Genomic DNA, 20873 nt, shown 5'->3' with positions numbered 1-20873 from the left:
CAACTGTATTCTAATCTGTAACCTTAAAGAAATCTTCGCCGCATGGTCCGTAGTTGATTCTAAGTGTTGAAAAGGAAGAAATAATTGTATATTTGGACCACAGTTATGTCACGGAGATGTTTTCCAGAAGCTATTAAATATTGTGTGTGTGTGCGTGTGTGTATTACATTATTATCTTGTGAAATTTACTCAGCTGTTTAGCCTACAATCCGATACATGGCGTCCCTTCCACCCACAGAAGTCCATCCTAGAACTCAGATCTCCTTTCTCAGGCTGTCCTGCTTGGTCCTTAGGTCCGTGGAGTCATCGCCTGGGGATTTCACTTTCCATCAGTCTTGGGTTAGAGGCTGTGTATGGACCCGTGTCTAATAGTCAGGGCCACTTTGGCTCCAATAACACATAAACTTTCAAAGTTTAGTGACTTAACACCCTAGAAGTGCTTTCCCGGCGCATTTGAGAACATACCGTGGCTGTTCCTGCTTCGGAGGGGACTTTCTCCACGTCACCATTTAGGACTTTTGTCCCTCTGGTGGCTCCACCAGCTCCTGTGGTCTCTGGGAACTTGGGGAACTTAGGGGACCTTCATCTACGTCAAATTTTCTTTTTTGTTGTTAAGCATTTGGGATGGAAATGTTTCTTAAAGGCATCACAGCAGGGAACTTAGGGGACCTTCATCTACATGTCAAATTTTCTTTTTTGTTGTTAACCATTTGGGATGGAAATGTTTCTTAAAGGCATCACAGCATTTCTCCGCTTTATTAAATATTGCACTGAACTAAACCACTTTATTTTGTCAACAATCCATAAGTGGCTGTCTTCTTTGCATTCTCTGAGGTTTCCCCAGGGCATTTTATTAGCATTGTATGACTACAATATCTCCTTTCATCCATTTGATGATACTAATAACAATTTTTACAAGTTCTCTTTTGTTCCAGGACTAACAGTACTTTCTCAGAGGCAATTTGCATTTGTTTAAGGTGGCTTTCTCCATCGTGCCTGTGGTTGGCCTCACATGTCTTCTTTTTTCTTGGTTGTGTGTTCCCAGTTAAGGATAAAGATCTGCGTTGTGTTCTAGGTAGGAAGAGTGTATTTCCTAAGGTATTCTGTTGGAAGACCTGTTTCCTCATAAGCTTTTTCTTTGACAGACAAAACCAAGTGGGAACCTTGACATGGATAGGTCATGCTGATAAGAGATCTTTGTTTTCAAGCACAAATATGGGATGTCTGCCCAGCAGAATGAGAACTCCTCTAAGGTGCCATTAAAGATGCCTTGGGCTTCCCTGGTGGCGCAGTGGTTGAGAGTCCGCCTGCTGATGCAGGGGACACGGGTTTGTGCCGCGGTCCGGGAAGATCCCACATGCCGCGGAGCAGCTGGGCCCGTGAGCCATGGCCGCTGAGCCTGCGCGTCCGGAGCCTGTGCTCCACAACGGGAGAGGCCACAACAGTGAGAGGCCCGCGTACCGCAAAAAAAAAAAAAAAAAAAAAGATGCCTTGATGTTTGATTTTCTGTGCCAACTGGGCTGGAACACGGTGCCCAGGTATTTGGTTGAACATTAATGGGAGTGCTTCCATGAAGGTGATTTCGGGGTGAGATTAACATTTGTTTTGTGTTCTTTTATGAGATGGTCAGTCAGGTGAGGCCACAAGAGGAGCCAGAGGAGAGGCTAAGGAAGAAAAAGTTTATTATCCTCACAGGTCCTAGAGATGGGAGGAGAGCACACTCCGCAGGGCCACATGGGGAAACAGTAGTGTGGGCAGGAGACAGAGTCCAGAACCTTTATTAGGGTTTCCATGGGAAAACAAGGCAAGATAGGGAATTAGGTGAGGATCGGCTAGTGTGAATAATTTTGGTGAGCTTTAAGTCACAGGCAACTAGCTTTCTCTAGTTGCCCTGGCATGATGCAGGCAGAAGAATGTCATCTCCTGTAAAGTGGGAGCCACATAGAGGGGGCCTGGCTCCGGACTGCGTAGCTGGCATAGCAAACGCATGCTCCCAGCTGGACCCTTTGCTCTAAGCATCGATTAGCACCAGGAAATCCAGTTTCTTCCCAGCCAGAAAAGGTGTTTTTTTGTTTTGGGTTTTTTGTTTGTTTGTTGCTTTTTTAAAAAGATACCAAACCATCATAATATACAGGAAATAAAATGTATACAAGACAACCTTGAAATCAGGGGACTCTGAGTGCAGCAGACTGCCCTCCGTAATGTGGGTGGGCCTCATCTGATTAGTGGAAGCCCTTGATAGAAGAAAGACGGACCTCCCCCAAGAAGAAAGGAGTTCTTCCAGCAGCCTGCCTTTGGACTCAAACTGCAGCTCTTTTCTGTATCTCTAGCCTGTAGGCCTCCCCATTAGATTCTGGGCTCACTAAGTCTCCACAGTCCTATGAGTCAATTCCTTAAAGTAAATCTCCTTCTGTATATACACACATCCTGTTGGTTCTGCTTCTGCAGAGAACCCTGACTAACACAGATGCCTTTACTCTGAAGGCTAACGTGTATGTGAGTAGCTCCAGTTCTCCCCTTGTTCATTCTTTTTTATCGGAGAAAGTTCCCCCTTTTGGGGAAACTTGTGACGAAACCTTGAATGGCTGAGACTCGCTAGTGCCCGTGAAAACAAGAACGCGTGGAATGCCATGGCAGGTCTCTCTGCTTGATTGGGTGACGTGCCTTATAGGCCCACGAGCCATGGAAGCCAGGATGCCACATTGTTCCCAATGTGGAGCTAGACGAATTCACTATCAAACGCTGGTTTGAAGCAAAGCGAGGGTGCGTTTTGCCTTGTGCGTGACGCCGCCTTCCTGGGAAGTACCTCGGTGACTGAGGTGGGGATTGGCAGGATGACTCTGCAGCTCCCGTGCCTGTCTGTGCAGGTAGATAGTGTGCCTTAGCGGTGATTATGCGTTGCATCCTTTCCCAGAGATCTGGGCGGCCATGTCCAGCTTTGCTGACACAACTGCAGTGATGGGAGAGGTCCTCCCTAATCAATTTATGTTGGCATTCAAGTAATTCTTGACCGGAGTACCCAGCGTATCGCTCATGATAGGCAAGTGCGGACTTGCTCACTAATGTAAACTAGGCTTCCATCCACCATAGCACGCTAAAAGGCAACAGTAGTTAAGAGGGGAGGGCGTCCTTCAAACGCATTCAGGCAACACCGGTCTCCTCCAGTGGACACTTTTCCCACTCAGAGCTGTCAGCGTGTTTAATGACTGTGAAGGTACGTGATTCAGCAATTCCTTAATGACAGCCACGGTGATAAAGGGTTGGACCTGGGTCTGAATGTACAGCTTACTCAAATCCATACTTGCCCTTCATCTAGACAGTTGCTGTAATAGGAACCATGAAATTGGGCCTTTCAGTCATTCGGGAGTGAGGTGCCTCGTAGGCAGCCCCATGCACCGCCCCCCTCCCCCCCCCGCACCGCTTAACTTCAAAGCCATCTTCCCTCCAGGCTGGTTCAGGCGATATCTTTTGCGTTCCAGTTTCACCAAAGGAGGGTGACACTGGCACACAGGTGTAGGTGAATGCAAAAGCTCCGAGGAGATTTGGGTGGAGGAGAGAAGGCGGAGAGGAGATGGGACATCTCCTTTAAAACTTGCTACCCCCTGAGGAATGTAAGTCCTGGGGCCAAATGCTGTTGGGCTGGGAAGGGCTGTAAGAACCCTGCTCGTCATTCTGGTCTGAGCCTGTAGTCTCTGGCAACAGGGCTATTGATGTGACACCGCCACCTTCCCGAGGTGGTCAGTGACCTCTTTGTGGCTGGGGATAAGTGGAATATCGCCTACCCTGTCAGTAAACAAAGGATGTCACAGTCATCAGCGATTGCAACCACAGCCAACGGGGGAGCTGCTGAGCCCTGAGGGAACTCAGGAAGGAAAGAATGCCTGCCATCTAGCCGCCATCAGACTGCTGCCACTCCCTACCATGAGCCCTGAGGAAACTCAGGATGGGAACACACAGGATACTGGCCCCAGATAGCTGAGGTGCATATCAAAGGAATGATTTCAGGGAGCCCAGACTCTTGCATCTTCCCATACACAGAAAAGAGCTAAGTTAAATTCCTTAACTTGGGATATCTGGTTTTCTTTAATTAACAATAATCTTTTGACGTTCCTGACTACCTGCCCTTTGTTGCAAAACTTCTGTATAACCTGGCTCCCCCCTCGCTTCCTGGGAGAAGTTCTCTCAGGGTTACCTGAGATGCTGCCTCCCGGGCTTGAAGTCCTAAACTTTCCCGCCAAACAAAACATAACTCTCAACTTTTAGGGTGTGAATATTTTTTTAAGTCAACAGATGATTTCTTAGCCTTTCAGGAGTCGGGGGAGGCCTGGACGCAGTGTAATGAACACTTGCCATGTTCCTGTTACAGAGAACGCCCAAGTAGCGGTTAGTGTGCACAGCATAATGGCATCTCCTCTGCCTTTCCCTCACAAAAGAGGGGTGTGGCGTCTAAATCCATCACTGGGGGATGGGGGCAAATTTTTTTGGGGGGGGGCTGTGCCACGTGGCTTGCAGGATCTTAGTTCCTTAACCAGGGATTGAACCTGGGTCCGGGGCAGTGAAAACGAGGAGTCCTAACCACTGGACCGCCAGGGAATTCCCCCAAAGTTTTTCTAATGTTTGATTTTTATTTGTGCTTGCAATTTATCGAAGTGGAATGTGGAATTGCTGTTGCCTGATGAAGGAGAGGACAGAAGCACACGGATCATCAGGAGTTGTAAGAAATTTATTGGAAAAAAGGGAAGGCAGCTCCCTCTTCCCCATCAGTGGGTGTCTACAGGCCTAAAGGTGCAGAAATGATGAAAGGCGGGGCAGTGGTCGTAGAGGATGCTTTTCTAAGTGACATGTAAATAGACCACGTGATTGTGCTGGAGTGAAGAATGGACACCCGGGAGCCCTACTATTAGGCCTACAGAGTGAAATAGGAATAGCTTTATGGTCCCAGCGAAGGTTCTCAAATGCTGAGGTTATCCAACCCACAACCCACTGCCCCCGGCCCAGGGAGGAGAAAGGGCAGCGGTTCTGGCCTCTGCAGATGGGCAGGCAGCTGAGACCGCTGAATCAGGGGTGAACTTCTGCTGGGACAGAGGGAGGCCTGAAGCTGTGTCATCTCGTCATCAGGTGTCCTTAGTCTCACGTGGACCCCCTGCATCCCTCCTGTGTAGATCTGCTGATGAAACAAAGTGGCAGTGAAACAGGTCACAGCCTAGTCAGCATCCCCCAGTCCCATCCTGGACAGGCTTTGTGGCTCAGCCTGTCTGCCCTTCTGACCTTCATACTTTCTGAACTTCTTCTAAAAGGAGACACAAGACTCATACTGGTCTGAAGGACGTACGCCTCGAAAAAACCTTCTTTTATTCAAACAACAGTTACAAGTACTTCACTTGGCTTCTGGGTCCCCTCTGCCCATGCTCCAGCCCAAAGTCAACGGATGCAGCACTTGGCTTTTTTGCCGTAACAGGTGCCTTCAATCTTTTGGAAGAGCGGGCAGGAGGAGAAGTTGCAGGTCCCCCCTTTCTTGACACATATGTAGTGGTCGGACCTCTGGCCGAAACCCGTAAGCAGGTTAACACCTATGAGAAGGGAAAGAGAGCACTTCAGACTCCGGGCTTGCAGTCACAGGGACTTCAGAACACTCGGTGAAAGCAGAACAGACAACCCTTTGCAGAGCACGTCACAGGGGTTTCCCTTCCAAGAGCTTTGCACTCAGTTGATCTGTGAGGCTGCTCATGAAATAAGGCATCTAAAGAGACCCCTCCGTCCGAGGTCTGTGCCAGCTGTGGCCAAACAGTGGGCAGCCAGAGATGAACAGCAGGGTTCTGAGCGGGCTTTCTCCTGCCCAGGGAGCTTTGGTGTACAGGGAATTCACGTTAGTCCCCAGATAGGTATTCGACCACTTTGTACTGTTGCCATCCTCTGTTTCAGAAATGCAGAAGCATCTTTCGAATTCCAGGAGCATTCCTGAACTTTCCTTTTACTCCTGTGCTGTTTAGTTACATCATTCCCTCCAGCTTGAATCCCTGCCCACCCCCCACCCCCACCCCCATCACCGTGTCTGCTGCAATCTATGATCCTTTAATGTCAGGTTAAAATTATAGCTACTCTATAAAGCTTTCATCATTTTCCCAGTTGGAATTTATTTTGTCTTCCTCCCCATCACAGAATCTCATAATTTGAAGACCTCTAGACTCGTCTTCCACTGTATCCAGCAGAAAAAGCTGCCCTCTGATACCCCTGGCAAGCAGCTATCTAGCCATTATTTTGTGTCTCTCTGTTGCCAGGTGTTATGGCCTGAAACCCCCCCACAATGTTCCCCCCCCCCCCATTCATAGTTGAAGCCCTAAGCCCCCGAGGACCTCAGAATGTGACTGTATTTGGAGATGGGGCCTTCAAAGAACTGATTGCGGTTAAAGGAGGTATATGGGTGATCACTAATCAATAGTGTCCTTGTAAGACGAGGAAATTTGGACACACAAAGGGACACGTGATGTGTCAGCACAAAGAGGAAAGGCCGTGTGAGGACAGAAGGCGGCCCTCTGTCAGCCGAGGAGGGAGGCGTCAGGAGAAACCAAACCAACACCTTGATCTTGAACTTTTACCGCCCAGAACTACGAGAAGCGAGCGTCTGTTGTTTACGCCGCCCACCCTGGAGCAGACACCCTGGGAGACAGGCTTCTAATCTCTGCCTGCCGGACACTTGGTTTTCATACTGATGGAAACTGTCCTCTCAGTAACTTCCAGCTAGTGGCGCTTTTCCTGCTTTATACAGACAAGTCTAAGCACTCTTTCAGAAGGCTGTCCCATTTTCAGTCATTCTGCTGCCTTAAAAGTCTTCTTTTTCTCATTTTTCTCAGTGTCTAGTTTCCAGACACTTCACAACCCTGTTCATTCTCCTCTGGATGTGTTCAGTTCATGGATAGACTTCCTTAAGTTTGAGGCCTGGAATAAACACAAAATACTTTAGACGTGTCCCGTCTACCAAGAGCAAAAAGAGGCTTCATCTCATTTTCTTCACTACAGAGCTGTGCTGTGCAATGTGGTGGCCACCAGCTATGTGCGGTCACATATTTTAATTAATTGAAACTACATCACCCACATTGCAAGTGCTTGATGGCCACGTGTGGCTAGTGGTTACTGCACTGGACCATGCAGTGGTAGAATATTTCCATCATCACAGAACATCTCATTGGACTGTGTTGCCATGGAGATGGAAGGGCACTGAGAGACACGCTGGTCCCACCGTCCGAGGGAAGCATCTTAGGCCAAGGCCACACAGTTGCTCACACAAAACACAGTCTCCTGACCTCCAGCCTGTATTCTTTCTGTACATTGTATTGGTTCCCGCCAAGGCTGTTCAAGATTGTTCCAGGTTTTAAAAGCCTCACCACAATATCGACCTCCAGTAAGATCATAGTCAACTAGACTCTCTCAATCTCCAGTTCCAGCTTCTGTTGCTCTTCATTGGAAGATGTCAGAGCTGGAAAGATACTCAGTCCAACCCCTGCTGCAAGATTGAATCCTTCCTTCAGTACGTCCTCCAAGTGATCGTTATTAGGAAGATGGATCAAGCTAATGAATGTGAAAGCCCTTTGAAATCAGAAGGTCTGCACTTTCTTTTTCTTGTTGTTGTTGGTATGTGTGTGTGTGTGTGTGTGTATTTATACCAACATTTAAATATATGTATATTTAATGTTATATTTACCCTTCCTTTTGTTGGGTAAACAGAGGAGACCCAAATACAACCAACTGGGGCTTTTTAGAGCCCAGATGGACCTCAGAGCTCAACTACTTCCACCTCTCTGTGATTCTCTCCCTAGATGAAGACGCTGAGGTCTGGCTATGCCCCCCAGGGCATGCAGTTGGCCACAGGCAGAGCCAGGACCAGAGGCAGCTCCCATGACCCCCACCAGTTCTCACTCCACCTCTCTGCTAGTGAATTATGGTGCCACCACGCTCAGCGGGAACTCATTTCTGGCGTTATCTTTCAGGAGCTAGTACATTATTGGACCCCAAAGAAATAACAACATATTTAATGTCAGGGTACTTTGGTTACATTCCTTGTTCTAGAATGAATTTGTGTGATTTTTAGCAAAGCACTCAAACTTTCTGAGCCCCAGCTTCTCAAATTTAAAATTGAGGAGACTAGATTATGTGATCTCATCCATTTCTAAGATTCTGAAGCTGGTCATCTTTCCTTTGGTGGGGAACTAACACGTTTATGGTTGCATTTAATCCTCCAAGGAATGTATCACTTTTTCCTAACTTACAGACAGGGAAACTGAGGCCCAGGGAGATTCAATGTTCCCATAATCTAATCAGCCAATGATTATATTATCTTAATAGATGCAGAGAGATATTGGAAAAAAAATCAACATTGATTCATGATAAAAAAAAAAAAAAAGCTGCTAGCAAATAAGAAACTGGAGGAAACTTCCCTAATCTGATAAAGAGTACCTACAGAAGCCTACAACATATAGTACACTTAATGGTCAAGTATTGAAAACATTCCATGAGATTGGCAATCAGACCAGCATAACTGCTATTGTCATTACCATTCCACATTGTACTTGAAGTACTGGCCAGGCGGATAAGAGAAAAAAAAAAAAAAAGGTACAAGGGTTGGAAAGGAAGAAATAAAATTGTCTCTATTTGCAGACATTATGATTATATGTAGGCAATCCAAAAGGAATGAACAGGCACATTTAGCAAATTTGCTGAGATCAACATACAAAAAAGAAAAAAATGAATTTTACTTCTGTATATTAGCAACCAACAGAAAAAAGGAGATAAAATAAAAACACCATATAGAAGAGCATAAAATATGCCTAGTTATAAATCTAAGAAATTATGTGCAATACCTCTATCTATAAAGAATACAGTATTTTTTGAATTTAAAGAGGCCCTAAATAAGTAGAAATACTATGTTTAAGCATTGGAGGATTAATTATTTTTAAAATGTTAATTTTCCCCAAAGTAAGCTGCAGATTTAACCCAATACCATAAAATCCCAAGAGATTTCTTTCAGTGAAACTTGATGAGCTGATTCTAAAACATATATGGAAATTCCAAGGACCAAGAATAGCCAAGACGCTCATAGAAGAGAAGGCGGGAGAATTTGCTTTACTGGATTTTGAGACTAATTACAGAGCCACTGTAATTGGACAGTGTGGTGAGGATACGAGGGCAGACAAATACAGAAGCAGGACAGCAGAAGGAGATACATGCATATGTGGAGAGTTGAAGTAGAACAACAGTGGCTCCGCAGAACAGTGGAGAAAAATGGTCTTCTCAGTGGGTGGTTCTGGGACAATTGGATATTCATAGTGGAAAAAAAAACCCTTTACTCTTAGCTCGGACCATACGTGCACACTAAAAACCACTGCCAGATGGTTATAAGCCTAAATGTAAAAGGAAAAACAGTAAAAGCCCCCAGAAAACGCCACTGAACACTTTCTTTGTGCCTTTGGGGTAAAAAAAGATTTCTTAAGGTACAAAAACGCTAACCCTAAAGGAAAAGATATGACACGTTTAACCACATTAAAATAATGTGGAAAACCTCTGCTTAAGGAAAGTTTCCATTCAGAGAGTGAAAAATTAAGGCACAAGGTAGGAGAAGATATTTCTAATACTTACAACCAACAAAGAGCTTCTGTGCAGAATATATAAAGAGCTACTACAAATCATTAAGAAAAGACAGATAATCTGATAGAACATATGGGCAGAAGACAAACAGGTACTTCACAAAAGATATCCAAGTGGCCAGTAATTATACACAAAAGTACTCAACTTATTATTTATCAGGGAAATGCAAATTGCCAATGCTATGCCACTCCCCTCACCAGATGGCTAAAATTTTAAAGTGATTGACATTATCAAGCATTGACATAGATATGGAAGAACAGGCACTTTCATTCATTGGTTGTAGGAGCGTAAGTTGATATATACGCTTTTGGAGAACAGTTTGGCATTATTCATTAAAATTCAGTAGTATAAGCACATGCTACAACCCAGCAATGCCACCACCTCTTGACACGTAGTCAGTTGAAATGTATACACAAACCAAGCTATATTATTCAGCATGAATGTTAACATGGTAAAACTATAAGAAATATGGGAAGTTATGACCATAAAAGTCAAGTGATGGTTGCTTTTGGGGGAAGGAGGGATTTGTTACTGAGAAGCCTGGAGGAGAGCCTCTTAGGTGCTGGCCAAGTTCTAGTTCTTGGCTCACACTGTGGTTACAGGAGTGCTTGTTTTATAATAATTCATTAAATTATACATTCGAGTTTTATGTACTTTTCTGGATACATGTTATATTTTACAATTAAAAATTAAAACAATAAGAGTTGCTTTTGAAAAGGTCTTCCGTGTATTCCTAGCACTGTGGGCCTCCTGGGCTATGTGCTGTGTACACCCTCTCCCATCATGCCTTGGTCCGTTTCCGTCCACTCCCCGGGCATGCAAGCTCCTTGGATAACTCACAGCCCCGCTCTTCTCCTCCCCTTTCCCAAGAATGATAGTACGTCTCTAGACTTGCGCTCATTCTTATCTTGGTCCTTATTCAGCTGGTCTGAGAAATACAGTCCAACATATCATGTGGCGGCCTCTGGAGCGCCGTGAACCAGAGGAACATGGAAAAGAGGGAGCGCGCTTATAGGTAAGAATGAAGGATGAGGAGGGGTGAAGGGAGCAGGCCTGTTAGGAAGGCAGGCTTGTACCAGCTTCTATGCTTGCCGTGAAAAGAGAGACTCTCAAATACTACACAGTTATTAGGCCAATTATAGCTGGACTCTTAATAATCCCACCCAAGTGCAGCTACAACACCAGCTGTTTTTTAAGTCAACTGTAATAATAGGTGTTGGCTGAATGAAGGGCTGTTGTGATTAAGTAGCAGGAAACTAACTAGAAAATAAGTACCAGTGGGTCAGTCCCAGAAGAAAATGAGAGGAAGAATGTTCACGGCAGTGAACACAGCAGAGGCTTGACTGTTACAGAGTCATCAGGAAATATATCTGCCTGAGGGGCATGGACAGCTGTCAGTGCTGCGGAGACGGGACACAGCCTGTGCAGGTCAGATGGTGGAGGTTCAAGGAAAAGGGCAGGTGAAAAAGTCTACAGAGAAGAAGATACATTGGAAACATGGGGGGATCTTTGGACTTTATATAAAAGAGCCACGAAAATAAAATTTCTCAAAGAGCCTTTCAGAGAGACAGGAGCGGGGAGCTCTGAGATTGGGCGTGTGGTCCTCAGGCCACGGGCAGCGGACCCTGTTCCCCGGCACTCTCCTCTGAAGTTGGATTGACAGTATACAGTTGGAGGTGCAAGTGAAGTTTTGGAACAATGTCAGAAGGGAAAATTGGGGAGCTTTTGACTAAAATATAAATTTCTTGTCCTAAAAGACCACCAGGCTAAAGCGGAGTGAGGTGCCGAAATGACAAGGGTTTTGGAGAAGAAGAGGCCTGAGCTCTACCCCTGCCGGGACCCCTACCCCCTGCCCTGGAGGACTGCACCGCATAAGCAGCAGAAACGCACAGGCGTGGAGAAAGTCAGGAGCCAGAACAGGGTTGGCGGCACCCATGGATCTGAGATGTGAGAGGAGCAGGCACAGACACAGGTCTGAGAATCCGTAGGGTGCAATGAAGATTTGCCAGCGCTGGCCGTGGGGTCCCACACCTGTGGTGACGCATACAGGGACTTGTCCGTGGGAAGCGACGTGAGACTGGTCGTCTCGGAATGTGGGCCTGGGCCAGTCAGCTGGGCTCTTTCCCCAGTCAGGACAAGGTGGCTGGTTGGCAGTGGGCCAGGGGAAGGGTTGCCCACGAGTGAGTGGGTTCCCTCCCATTGCGGACATCACAATAGAGGTCGCTTGTCCACTTAGGAGACGTGCTGGTGGCTCAGGCGGTCAGTGGAGGCCAGAGGGGGTCGGACTTCACCTCTGTGGATCTTTTCAAGATATCTGGGGAAGAAATCAAATATATACAAGGCACTCCTGCAAAACAAATAACAGAACTCCAAACCAAGTGAAAACTCAGGGCCCCTCTTCCACAGACGGGTCACCCATGACGTCCCTGTTCCTAGAAACGCTTGCCGGCCACTGATAACCAGCAGTGCCTCCTATTAAGGTCATGAAAGCTTTAAGTCACTTCCATCTAGATTATCCTTAGGATAAATTGATTTGCTGGTGACATATCCAGAGGTCTGGGAGGTCTGGGAGGTGTGGGAAAAGAATATAGGAGTTCGAGTCAGAGCTGGATTCAAGTCCTTGGTATTCGCGGGCTGAGTATTTGAAAAGTCAGCCTCTCTGAGATTCCCTGCAAAAACCATCTCTAACGTGGGGAGAGTCGTCCCTGCATGACGGATGCAGATGCTGGGGACACTTAGTGAGATGTTTTCGGAGTTGCTCGTGGCACTATGAAGTACCACAGCCGGTGCCGTGTGACCGGCGTTTCTGAGGATGACTCTGTTTCCCCTGCATTGCTAATGGGGTGCCTCTGTCGGGTCTGCTTCGTAGGAATCGGGGCTTGTGTCTGAGGCACCGGGGAGCGTGTTTTTCCGGACGGGATCCGAGGCCGTAGCAGGCACATTCCTGGTGCTGTTGCCAGAGTTCTGCGAAGTGGAAGGAATTCGGGCCAGCAGGTCAGAGTGACACACTCTGCGACACTCAGGTGTGAGCAGGGCCAGGTGGAGATCCAGGGTCACAGGACGTTGGGCTGGGACTTGTTTTGCCTCATCCGTCACTTTAAAGGTGAGGAAACAGAGGCCCAGACTCCCGGGAATGCACATGGTATCCGTGTCCGGAGGGAAAGGAAAGAAGAGGACTGAGGATTGGGCCATGACTCTATCAGTGGCATTAATTTTGGTTAACTTGCTGATCACCTGGCAAAAGCGCAGCCGTGGGCCCTGTTTACAGGAAGACCGTCCTCACTGTCCCCCTGTATCTACTGTCCTCTCCTCTGATCAACCTCCACACGACAGCAAACCAGTCTCTTTTTTTTTTTAATTATTTATTTATTTTCGGCTGCGTTGGGTCTTCGTTGCTGTGTGCGGGCTTTCTCTAGTTGCGGCGAGCGGAGCTACTCTTCGTTGCGGTGCGTGGGCTTCTTACTGTGGTGGCTTCTCTTCTTGTGGAGCACGGGCTGTAGGTGCACAGGCTCAGTAGCTGTGGCATGCAGGCTCAGTAGTTGTGGCTCGTGGGCTCTAGAGTGCAGGCTCAGTAGTTGTGGTGCACGGGCTGTAGAGCTCAGGCTCTGGAACACAGGCTCAGTAGTTGTGGCTCGTGGGCTCTAGAGCACAGGCCCAGTAGCTGTGGCTCGCAGGCTCTAGAGCGCAGGCTCAGTAGCTGTGGCTTGCGGGTTCTAGAGTTTAGGCTCAGTAGTTGTGGCTCACAGGCTCTGGAGCACAGGCTCAGTAGTTGTGGTGCACAGGCTTAGTTGCTCTGTGACATGTGGGATCTTCCCGGACCAGGGCTCAAACCCGTATCCCCTGCATTGGCAGGCGGATTCCTAACCACCAGGGAAGCCCAGCAAACCGGTCTCTTAAAAAAGCCGTTTCTGATTCTGTCACTCGTGGGTTTAAAACCCCCTGGGGCTCACTTGCACCCAGATGCGTTTCCTGCTGCCTCAGCCCTCACTGGATCTGCCCCCGCATCACCATCCTGGCTCCTCTCTGCTCCCTGGCACGCTCTGTGCCTTGAGCGGCCTGCAGTGTTGCAGCTGAGGGCCTGGGAGTCCCTGCTCTGCTACCAGTCATGTGACTTCATTATTGTTATTTACCCAGAAAATGGGAATAATGATTCTTCCTCCCCCACGGGGCCACTGGGAGGACTAAACTAAAAGCGAGAGCTATGGTTTTCTATTTCTCTTCATCTCTAGGCTTTCACACCAGCTATCCTTTCCGTCTGCTTTGTCCTTGACTTCTCTCCTTTCACTGGTTTAGTTAATTCAGGGCTGCAAATCCAGCTGCCCACTGCAGCCAGGCGGGTAACACAGATCTGTGACGTGGGCTGAGGTGAGGCGTTAGGGACCGGTGGGGTCTGCAGTGACATGGGGAGGGAGTCCCGTCTGGAGGCACAGCCGCTGTTTAGTTGCAGCTCACTGTTGCCATGTAGGAATGTTGCCACATCTTTTGTGTTTTTAAGAGAAGATAACATGTACACGGTTCTGTATTTAAACTGGATAACCAACAAGGACCTACTCTGTAGTACAGGGAACTCTGCTCAATATTATGTAACAACCTAAATGGGAAAAGAATTTGAAAAAGAATAGATACATGTATATGTATAACTGAATCACCTTGCTGTACACCTGAAACTAACACAACATTGTTAATCAACTATATTCCAATATAAAATTAAAAGTTTTAAAACTTTTCTAAATTTTAAAAAAGAGAAGATAAAAATCAGATTTTCTTTTCTTTTTTGTTTTTTTTTGGTGGCATATCCTGACTTTTAAATGTTGGGAGGAAATTAAAAGAAATATTTCTTTGAAAGTATCATGAACACCAAAATGACTTACAATTTTCCGTCCCTTAGCTTCCTCAAGGCCAGGTCAGCTCTCACTGTCATGTGTTCTCCTAGCGTCCTGCACTTAACAGCATTTCACAACATGGTTGCCATTAGTTAAGTAATTATGTAATCGGTTTTCTCGTCCCACTCTGTTTCTGGAATGTGTAGAGATGAGACCCAGGGCTGTGTTTCCTGGCGCATCCCCTGTTCCTGGGCAACACCTGCCCACAGCAGCTCTTAACCAAACACTCCTTGAATCAGTGAGGGAACAACGTCAACCTGTCTTGATTTCTCAACACCTCGGCTGGGGTCCCATCCAGTAGATGCAGGGACCTGGGTCGCCTTGTCATTGTGACATCATTCTGCATTCACAGAAAGACCATTTGAATAAGATACAAGTGGGCAACCCGTATTTTTTTTTTTTTTTCTGACAGAGATGAAAACTGCTAAAGGGAACGTCAAGTCTTAGGATCTCCTGTAGTGACCACAGAACACTGGTTCCCCCGGGTCATGTGGGCCTCGATTTCCCCACCTGTGAAATGACCAGGTCTAAGGGCTCTTCCAGAAAAGGAGTGAACTGACCCGCGCGGGGGCTCAGCGTTGCTGAGCAGCCCCCGCTCCCTCCCTGCAGTGACCCCGCAACTGTGCGGCCCACGGGCAGGGTGGGTATGGTAGGGGCAGCTGCAGCAGCTGCGACAACCCCTGCACAGCAGTGAGGACGCAATGACCAGAAGCGCAACCGGTGCCTGAGGGTAAAGCAGAGACCTGCGCTGTGGCCCCGGGGGACTCAGGCTGGGGGCACCTGTGTGTTCCAACACGGAAGACACCTGGGGCTCTTTCCACCCAGATAACAGCATCCAGACAGCACGACATCCCCCAGAAAACACTCGTGTCGAGTTTGCCCTTGCCTGTGGCCCTCTTTTAAGATGCAAACGTCTTGGGACAGTAGAGGCACTGCAGAGGTGGTGCTTGCCGTGCAAGGACCTCGGCCGCTCGCAGCCTCCCAGCATGAGCTGGGAGGTGGAGGGTGGGTGCTAATCTTGCCTTTCTAGAAGACGAGCTGGGGTCAGCAACTGGTCCTGAGGGCCCCGGTCCCCATCCTGGGAATCCATTCACTGATAGTTCTGTCCAGACAGGGCCTGCCTGGCGTCGGAGGACAGCGTCTGAGCTGATCCCGCGTGCACTGAGTGCTGCACGATGTTAGCTGATGATTCAGGAGTGATTAGTAAGTTTATCTGCTCCTGCACATACCCTTGGGGACACTTTCATTTTCTGAACTCTGCATGAGATGCTCATAATCATATTTACATGTCATAGACTGAAAAGAGCTCTTCACGTTAACAGAGTGACTTTCAAACATTTTGAGTGTACCTGAGCTGCAGTAAGAGATTTTGCACGGCTACTCAGTACGAACACACATGCAATGAGATGAGTGTGATAAAACAGAAGAGACGCTGACTGCGTGGCGTGCACTGGTATTTTCTATTCTTTTGAGAAAACAAGGTTGCAACTCACTAAATTAATTTCTCCACCTCTCTTATGCATTCCACCTGGAAACCTTAAAACTCTGCATTGGAATACCTCTGAACCCAGTTGTCCGAGGGGAACACTGAGGCACCCCTGGAGCAAATTAGGCACGTCTGCACACTAAAATGATGGCCTGGAGAAAAGCACAAGTGGGTCTTTCAGAGAATTCCAGAGCTCTAACACTTTTAGAGCCACCTGCCACAGCGCGCTCAACTCGCAGATGCGGAAACTAAAACCCAGAATGTGAGACTCGCTCAAGATCACTTAGTGAGTGAGCGACGGGGCTGGGGTAAAGTGTATCCCGATTCTGCCAGAAGAGTCTCACCTTCTCTTACGTCAGGGGCACTGCTGCCTTGACCCAGGGGAGCTGGGCCTGCCACAGAGCTCCCCTGCTCTGCACTGGGGAATGGCCCACCCTGGAGGATGTGAACCGATTTCTCAAGGAAGGTGGATCTGACTGCCTGCACACAGGTGAGTCAAGGATTCCAGCTGAGCTGGTCTTGTGGGCGGGGCGGGAAGCATCTGCTTGCAGCAGGCCACCTGGGAGAGCCCACCCCGGGACCTGGAGAGAGATGGCGTGGCAGCCTGCACCTCTCGGCTGCCTCGGACCCTGACCTCTCAGGGTGAGGAGACGTTCTGCAGAGGGAATAGGTGATCCCCTTCCCCATAGGATACTTTCAGGATGCCCGAGACAAAGACAGGGCTGGGAGGTGCTGGGAGCTGCCTGGCGTGGGCCTCACATCCTTGCCAAGTGCAGAGGGAAGGGAGCCCTAAGGGACAGACAGAGAGACGGGAGTCTGGCCCTCCTGCAGCTCGGCTGCCCTCAGGCACCGGGGAGAATCGGCCTGGGGATGCTCCAGGCAGGCGCGCTTGCCCCTAGCGGCCGGGATGGCCCAGACCCTGCAGGCTCGGTAGGCTTCTGCCCACGGCCTTCTGCCCCCAGCAGGCCGCTCAGCCTCGAGGATGCCTTCCTGCTGATCTGTCCTGGGGACACAGAGGCCGCTGTTCTTAGACTCAGCCCCAAGTCCCAGCCCCGGGGCGGGCGCTGCAGCAGGTCCCCAGCTCACCTGTGGCCAGCTGTGAAAAGAGGAGGCCGAGAGTCAGCAGCAGCAGGTAGAGGACCCTCATGGTGGTGGCAGGTGGCCCGGATCCCCGGGGAGGGCAGAGGCTTCTTGGAGGCTGAGCTCTCAGAGGCTTCCAGCGGCTGCAGTGTCACTGTATTTATAGGGCTAGAGGATTGCACAATCGCACATACTGATGAAGGGTGGTGTCGCAATCCTTAGAGTGAAACGCTAAGAAATAACCCTTCACGGTAAGCCCTGAGTCAGCCGGGAGTCACGTGGACACACTTTTCTCTGTCTGGCTGCAGCTGGACCCAGCTCTCGGCCTGCAGGCGTGGAGGCAGTCCTCCGGTTCTGTTTTGAGTCTCAGCTGGGCAGTTCAGCTGCCGTTCCCAGAACAGGAGCTCCTGCTAGAACCCCTGTCTCTGGGATGGCTCAGGGAGCCCCGAGAGGCGGCCCCGGGGAGGCACTGAGCCTGGTGGCTGCCCGGCTGCCATCCGGTGTCAGGCCCTTTAGCTGATGAGACCCCAGACTTCACCCTCTTCCCTTATAAAAGCCGAGCCCGTCCTTTTAACCTTTAGGGATGGAATTTTCCTCAGGCCCAAGGTTGACTATTACTAGCCTTTTGAGCTTCTGTTGTTTTTAAAATTAAGATATCTCTGAAATCCTTTTTAATCTATGGGCCTCTTATATCACTGAAATTTATTTTTTTTTTTATCAAGACAATTTTTTTAGAGCAGTTTTAAGTGCACAGCAAAATTGAGGGGAAGGTACAGAGAGGTCCCATAAACCCCCAGCCCTGCCCATGCACAGACTCCCCCGCTAGCTACAGCCCTCACCAGATGGTATGTGTATTACAGTAACGAACCTCCGCTGACCCGTCATTGTCACCCGAAGTCTGGAGTTGACATTCGGGTTCACTCTTGGTGTTATACATCCTGTGGGTTTGGACAAATGGACAGTGACAGGTAGCCATCATTATAGCGTCCTACAGAATAGCTTCGCTGGCCTAAAAACCCTCCGTGCTGTCCTTCATTCCTCCCGTGTGTGCTCAACTGCTGACAACCACTGATCCTTTTACTGCCTCTACTGTTTTGCCTTTTCCAGAGCGTCATATAGTTGGAAGCACACAGTATTTCGCCTTTTCAGATTGGCTTCCTTCACATAAACATATGCATTTACATTTCCTCGAGGTCTTTTCATGGCTCGATAACTCATGTCTTTTACTATTCCATTGTAGATGTAATATAGTTTATTTATCAAGTCACCTACTTAGGCTTCCAAGTTTGGGCAGTTATGAATCCAGCTGCTATAAACATTTGTGTGCAAGTTTTTGTCTGGGCATAAGTTTTCGGTTCCTTTGGATAAATACCAAGGAGTGCGATGGCTAGATCGTATGGTAAGGGTATGTTTAGTTTTGTAAGAAACTGTCTGTCTTTCGAAGTGGCTGCACCATTTTGCATTCTCAGCGGCAGTGACGAGAGTTCCTGTTGTTCGACATCCTCACTGGCATTTTTTTTTTTTTTTTCGCGGTACGCGGGCCTCTCACTGTTGTGGCCTCTCCCGTTGCGGAGCACAGGCTCCGGACGCGCAGGCTCAGCGGCCATGGCTCACGCGCCCAGCCGCTCCGCGGCATGTGGGATCTTCCCGGACCGGGGCACGAACCCACGTCCCCCGCATCGGCAGGTGGACTCTCAACCACTGTGTCACCAGGGAAGCCCCTCACTGGCATTTGGTGTTGTCTGTGGTCTGTACCTTGGCCATTCAAAAACATGTGTAGTGGTATCTCATTGTTCTAATCTGCATTTCCCTGATGACGTATGAAACGGAGCATCTTTTCATATCCAGCCTTTCTTTCTCCCAAGAAATGTGTTTCCAGGAAGCTTCCAACTGTGGCTTCTCCCAGAAGGCGAATCCCTAATGTGGCCCCTTGGAGTCAGGAGGCCCGGGGTCCAGACTGGGCTGAGTCTTCCTGAGCTGCCTGGATTGAAACTTGTTCTTTCAACTGTCAAACTGGGATGCTGTGTTAGCTAATCTCTAAGCAGCTCTCAAGTTCTCATCAATTCTAAAGATTTAAAAAATATTTTCTTTATCGTTAATTTTCATTGTAATTCTGTCGGCAACTTTCCTGATGTCTCTGTCAGGGTTCTTATTTGCAGGCATGAGAAGCAGCTCTGGCTGACTGAGCAAGAGAGGAGTTTGTTAAGAGGATGTGGGGTAGGGCTTCCCTGGTGGCGCAGTGGTTGAGAGTCCGCCTGCCGATGCAGGGGACATGGGTTCATGGCCCCGTCTGGGAAGATCCCACATGCCGCGGAGTGGCTGGGCCCGTGAGCCATGGCCACTGAGCCTGCACGTCCGGAACCTGTGCTCCGCAACGGGAGAGGCCACAACAGTGAGAGGCCCGCGTACCGCAAAAAAAAAAAAAAGAGGATATGGGGTGGCTCACAGAATCACTGGGTGCCTGAAGAACGTGGCTTATAAGCTCTGCTTCCAGAAACAGGGTCCAACCTCCTGCAAGGGACTGGTCCGAGGAGGACACTGTGCTGCAGCCACTGCGCGTGAGACAGAGGAGCTTGACTTTGCAGCTGCTGCTGCCGCGAGCAGAGCGCCATCTGTACCACAACGCCACGCGCCTTGCGGACACTTCCACTGCACCCCTACCAGTGAGAGACAGAGACGGAGGGAGGGAGGGAGGCTGGGGGGAGAGAAACAGAGAGAGACAGAGAAAGAAAGAAAAGGAAAGAGAAAAAGAGAGATCAAGGCAGAGAGAAATGGAGAAAGTTAGAGGGAACTAAAAAGAGAGAGAAATAACAAGAGATAACAAAGACAGAGGCAGAGAAATAAAATGAGAGACATAAAGAAATAGAGAAGCACACGTACAGAGACAGAGAGAAGGAAGCGCAGGATCAGGTCTCCTCTTCCCCGCCCTTTTCACCTTGAGCCCCACCTTTGACGCTACTGTACCACCTGCCTGGGTCTGAACCCCACTTGCCGGGTCTGGTTGGCAGAACCTTGGTCATAGGACCAGGCAGGAGAGCCTGGGAAGGCAAGAATGTGGCATGTTCAGCATCTTCGGAGGGTCCTTTCAGCCTCCCGCTAAGCTCCGACAGTGAAGAATTCCCCAAACACTCAAAGGGGTGAAGCCGTCACGTGGACAAAAGAGATGCAAGCGTTCATCACACTCAAACTCATTCATTCTTTCACTCACTGATTCAAGTGTATGTATTCGGTTCCCATTACGTACCAGGCGATCTTTAGGGGCTTGGGGTGCAGTGAGGAACAAGCTTTCTAGTGGTTTCCTGCAAAAGTCTAGTTGGGGAGACAGATGAGGGGACAGACGGTTGCCATGACGCTTGCTAGGTGCTCTGATGGGTGGCCTGTGGGGACCACGGGCCAAGGCCAGTATCTGAGGCAGTGTATGTGAGTTGAGGCTTTCAGTGTCATCTGAACAGTTTTGGTTTTCTCCTTAAGCAGTAGGGAGGCCACGGACGACCTGAATCAGAGGAAACACATGAGCCAGTTGCTGGTTTAGAAAGCATCTCAGGGAAGTGTGGAAGTGGATGGAGAGGGGCAGGGTTGGACTCTGCAAGGCAAGGGAAGAGCTGGTGCGGGGTCTTAGCTAAGGTCGTGAAGGGGAGATGAAAGGACACATGGATTCAGGGGACGTTAAGAAGCAAAAGTCCAGCAGACACGGAAGGAAACAGAATGAGCGAGACTTCTGGCTTGGTGATGTCACGGACCGAGGCAGGATAAACAGGAAGAGGAGGTGATTCAGGGAAATGATG

General features: G+C 48.7%; 1 protein-coding gene across 4 annotated transcripts; it reads right to left on the bottom strand.

The window, feature by feature from the left end:
- Nucleotides 1-4711: 4711 nt before the first annotated feature.
- DEFB1 (defensin beta 1) lies at nt 4712-17230 on the bottom strand. Of its 4 annotated transcripts, none has more exons than XM_060001085.1 (4): nt 17095-17214; nt 11671-11953; nt 5269-5570; nt 4712-5167 (listed from the first exon to the last, which is right to left on the bottom strand). In XM_060001085.1, exons 2-3 carry the CDS (start codon nt 11846-11848, stop codon nt 5422-5424), a joined length of 327 nt encoding a protein of 108 aa, XP_059857068.1. In that variant the 5' UTR covers nt 11849-11953; nt 17095-17214; the 3' UTR covers nt 4712-5167; nt 5269-5421. The 4 variants fall into 4 exon arrangements, with proteins under 4 accessions (XP_059857068.1, XP_059857067.1, XP_059857069.1 ...); XM_060001084.1 differs by having other exon boundaries at nt 4712-5164; XM_060001086.1 differs by lacking the exon at nt 11671-11953 and having other exon boundaries at nt 4712-5164; nt 17095-17230.
- Nucleotides 17231-20873: the final 3643 nt, after the last annotated feature.

This window comes from Delphinus delphis, chromosome 21 (assembly GCF_949987515.2).
Source record: "Delphinus delphis chromosome 21, mDelDel1.2, whole genome shotgun sequence".
NCBI lineage: Eukaryota > Metazoa > Chordata > Mammalia > Artiodactyla > Delphinidae > Delphinus > Delphinus delphis.
Note: the sequence above shows the minus strand (reverse complement) of the source record. Positions and strands in the feature narration are given on the sequence as shown.

Excerpts from the sequence above, each read along its gene's own strand:
- DEFB1 (XM_060001085.1), bottom strand. The coding sequence starts at position 11,848 with ATGTCCGCAATGGGAGGGAACCCACTCACTCGTGGGCAACCCTTCCCC. Across the intron at positions 5,571-11,670 it reads CCCTGTATGCGTCACCACAG|GTGTTAACCTGCTTACGGGT; the intron begins GTGTGGGACCCC and ends CCCTTCTCATAG.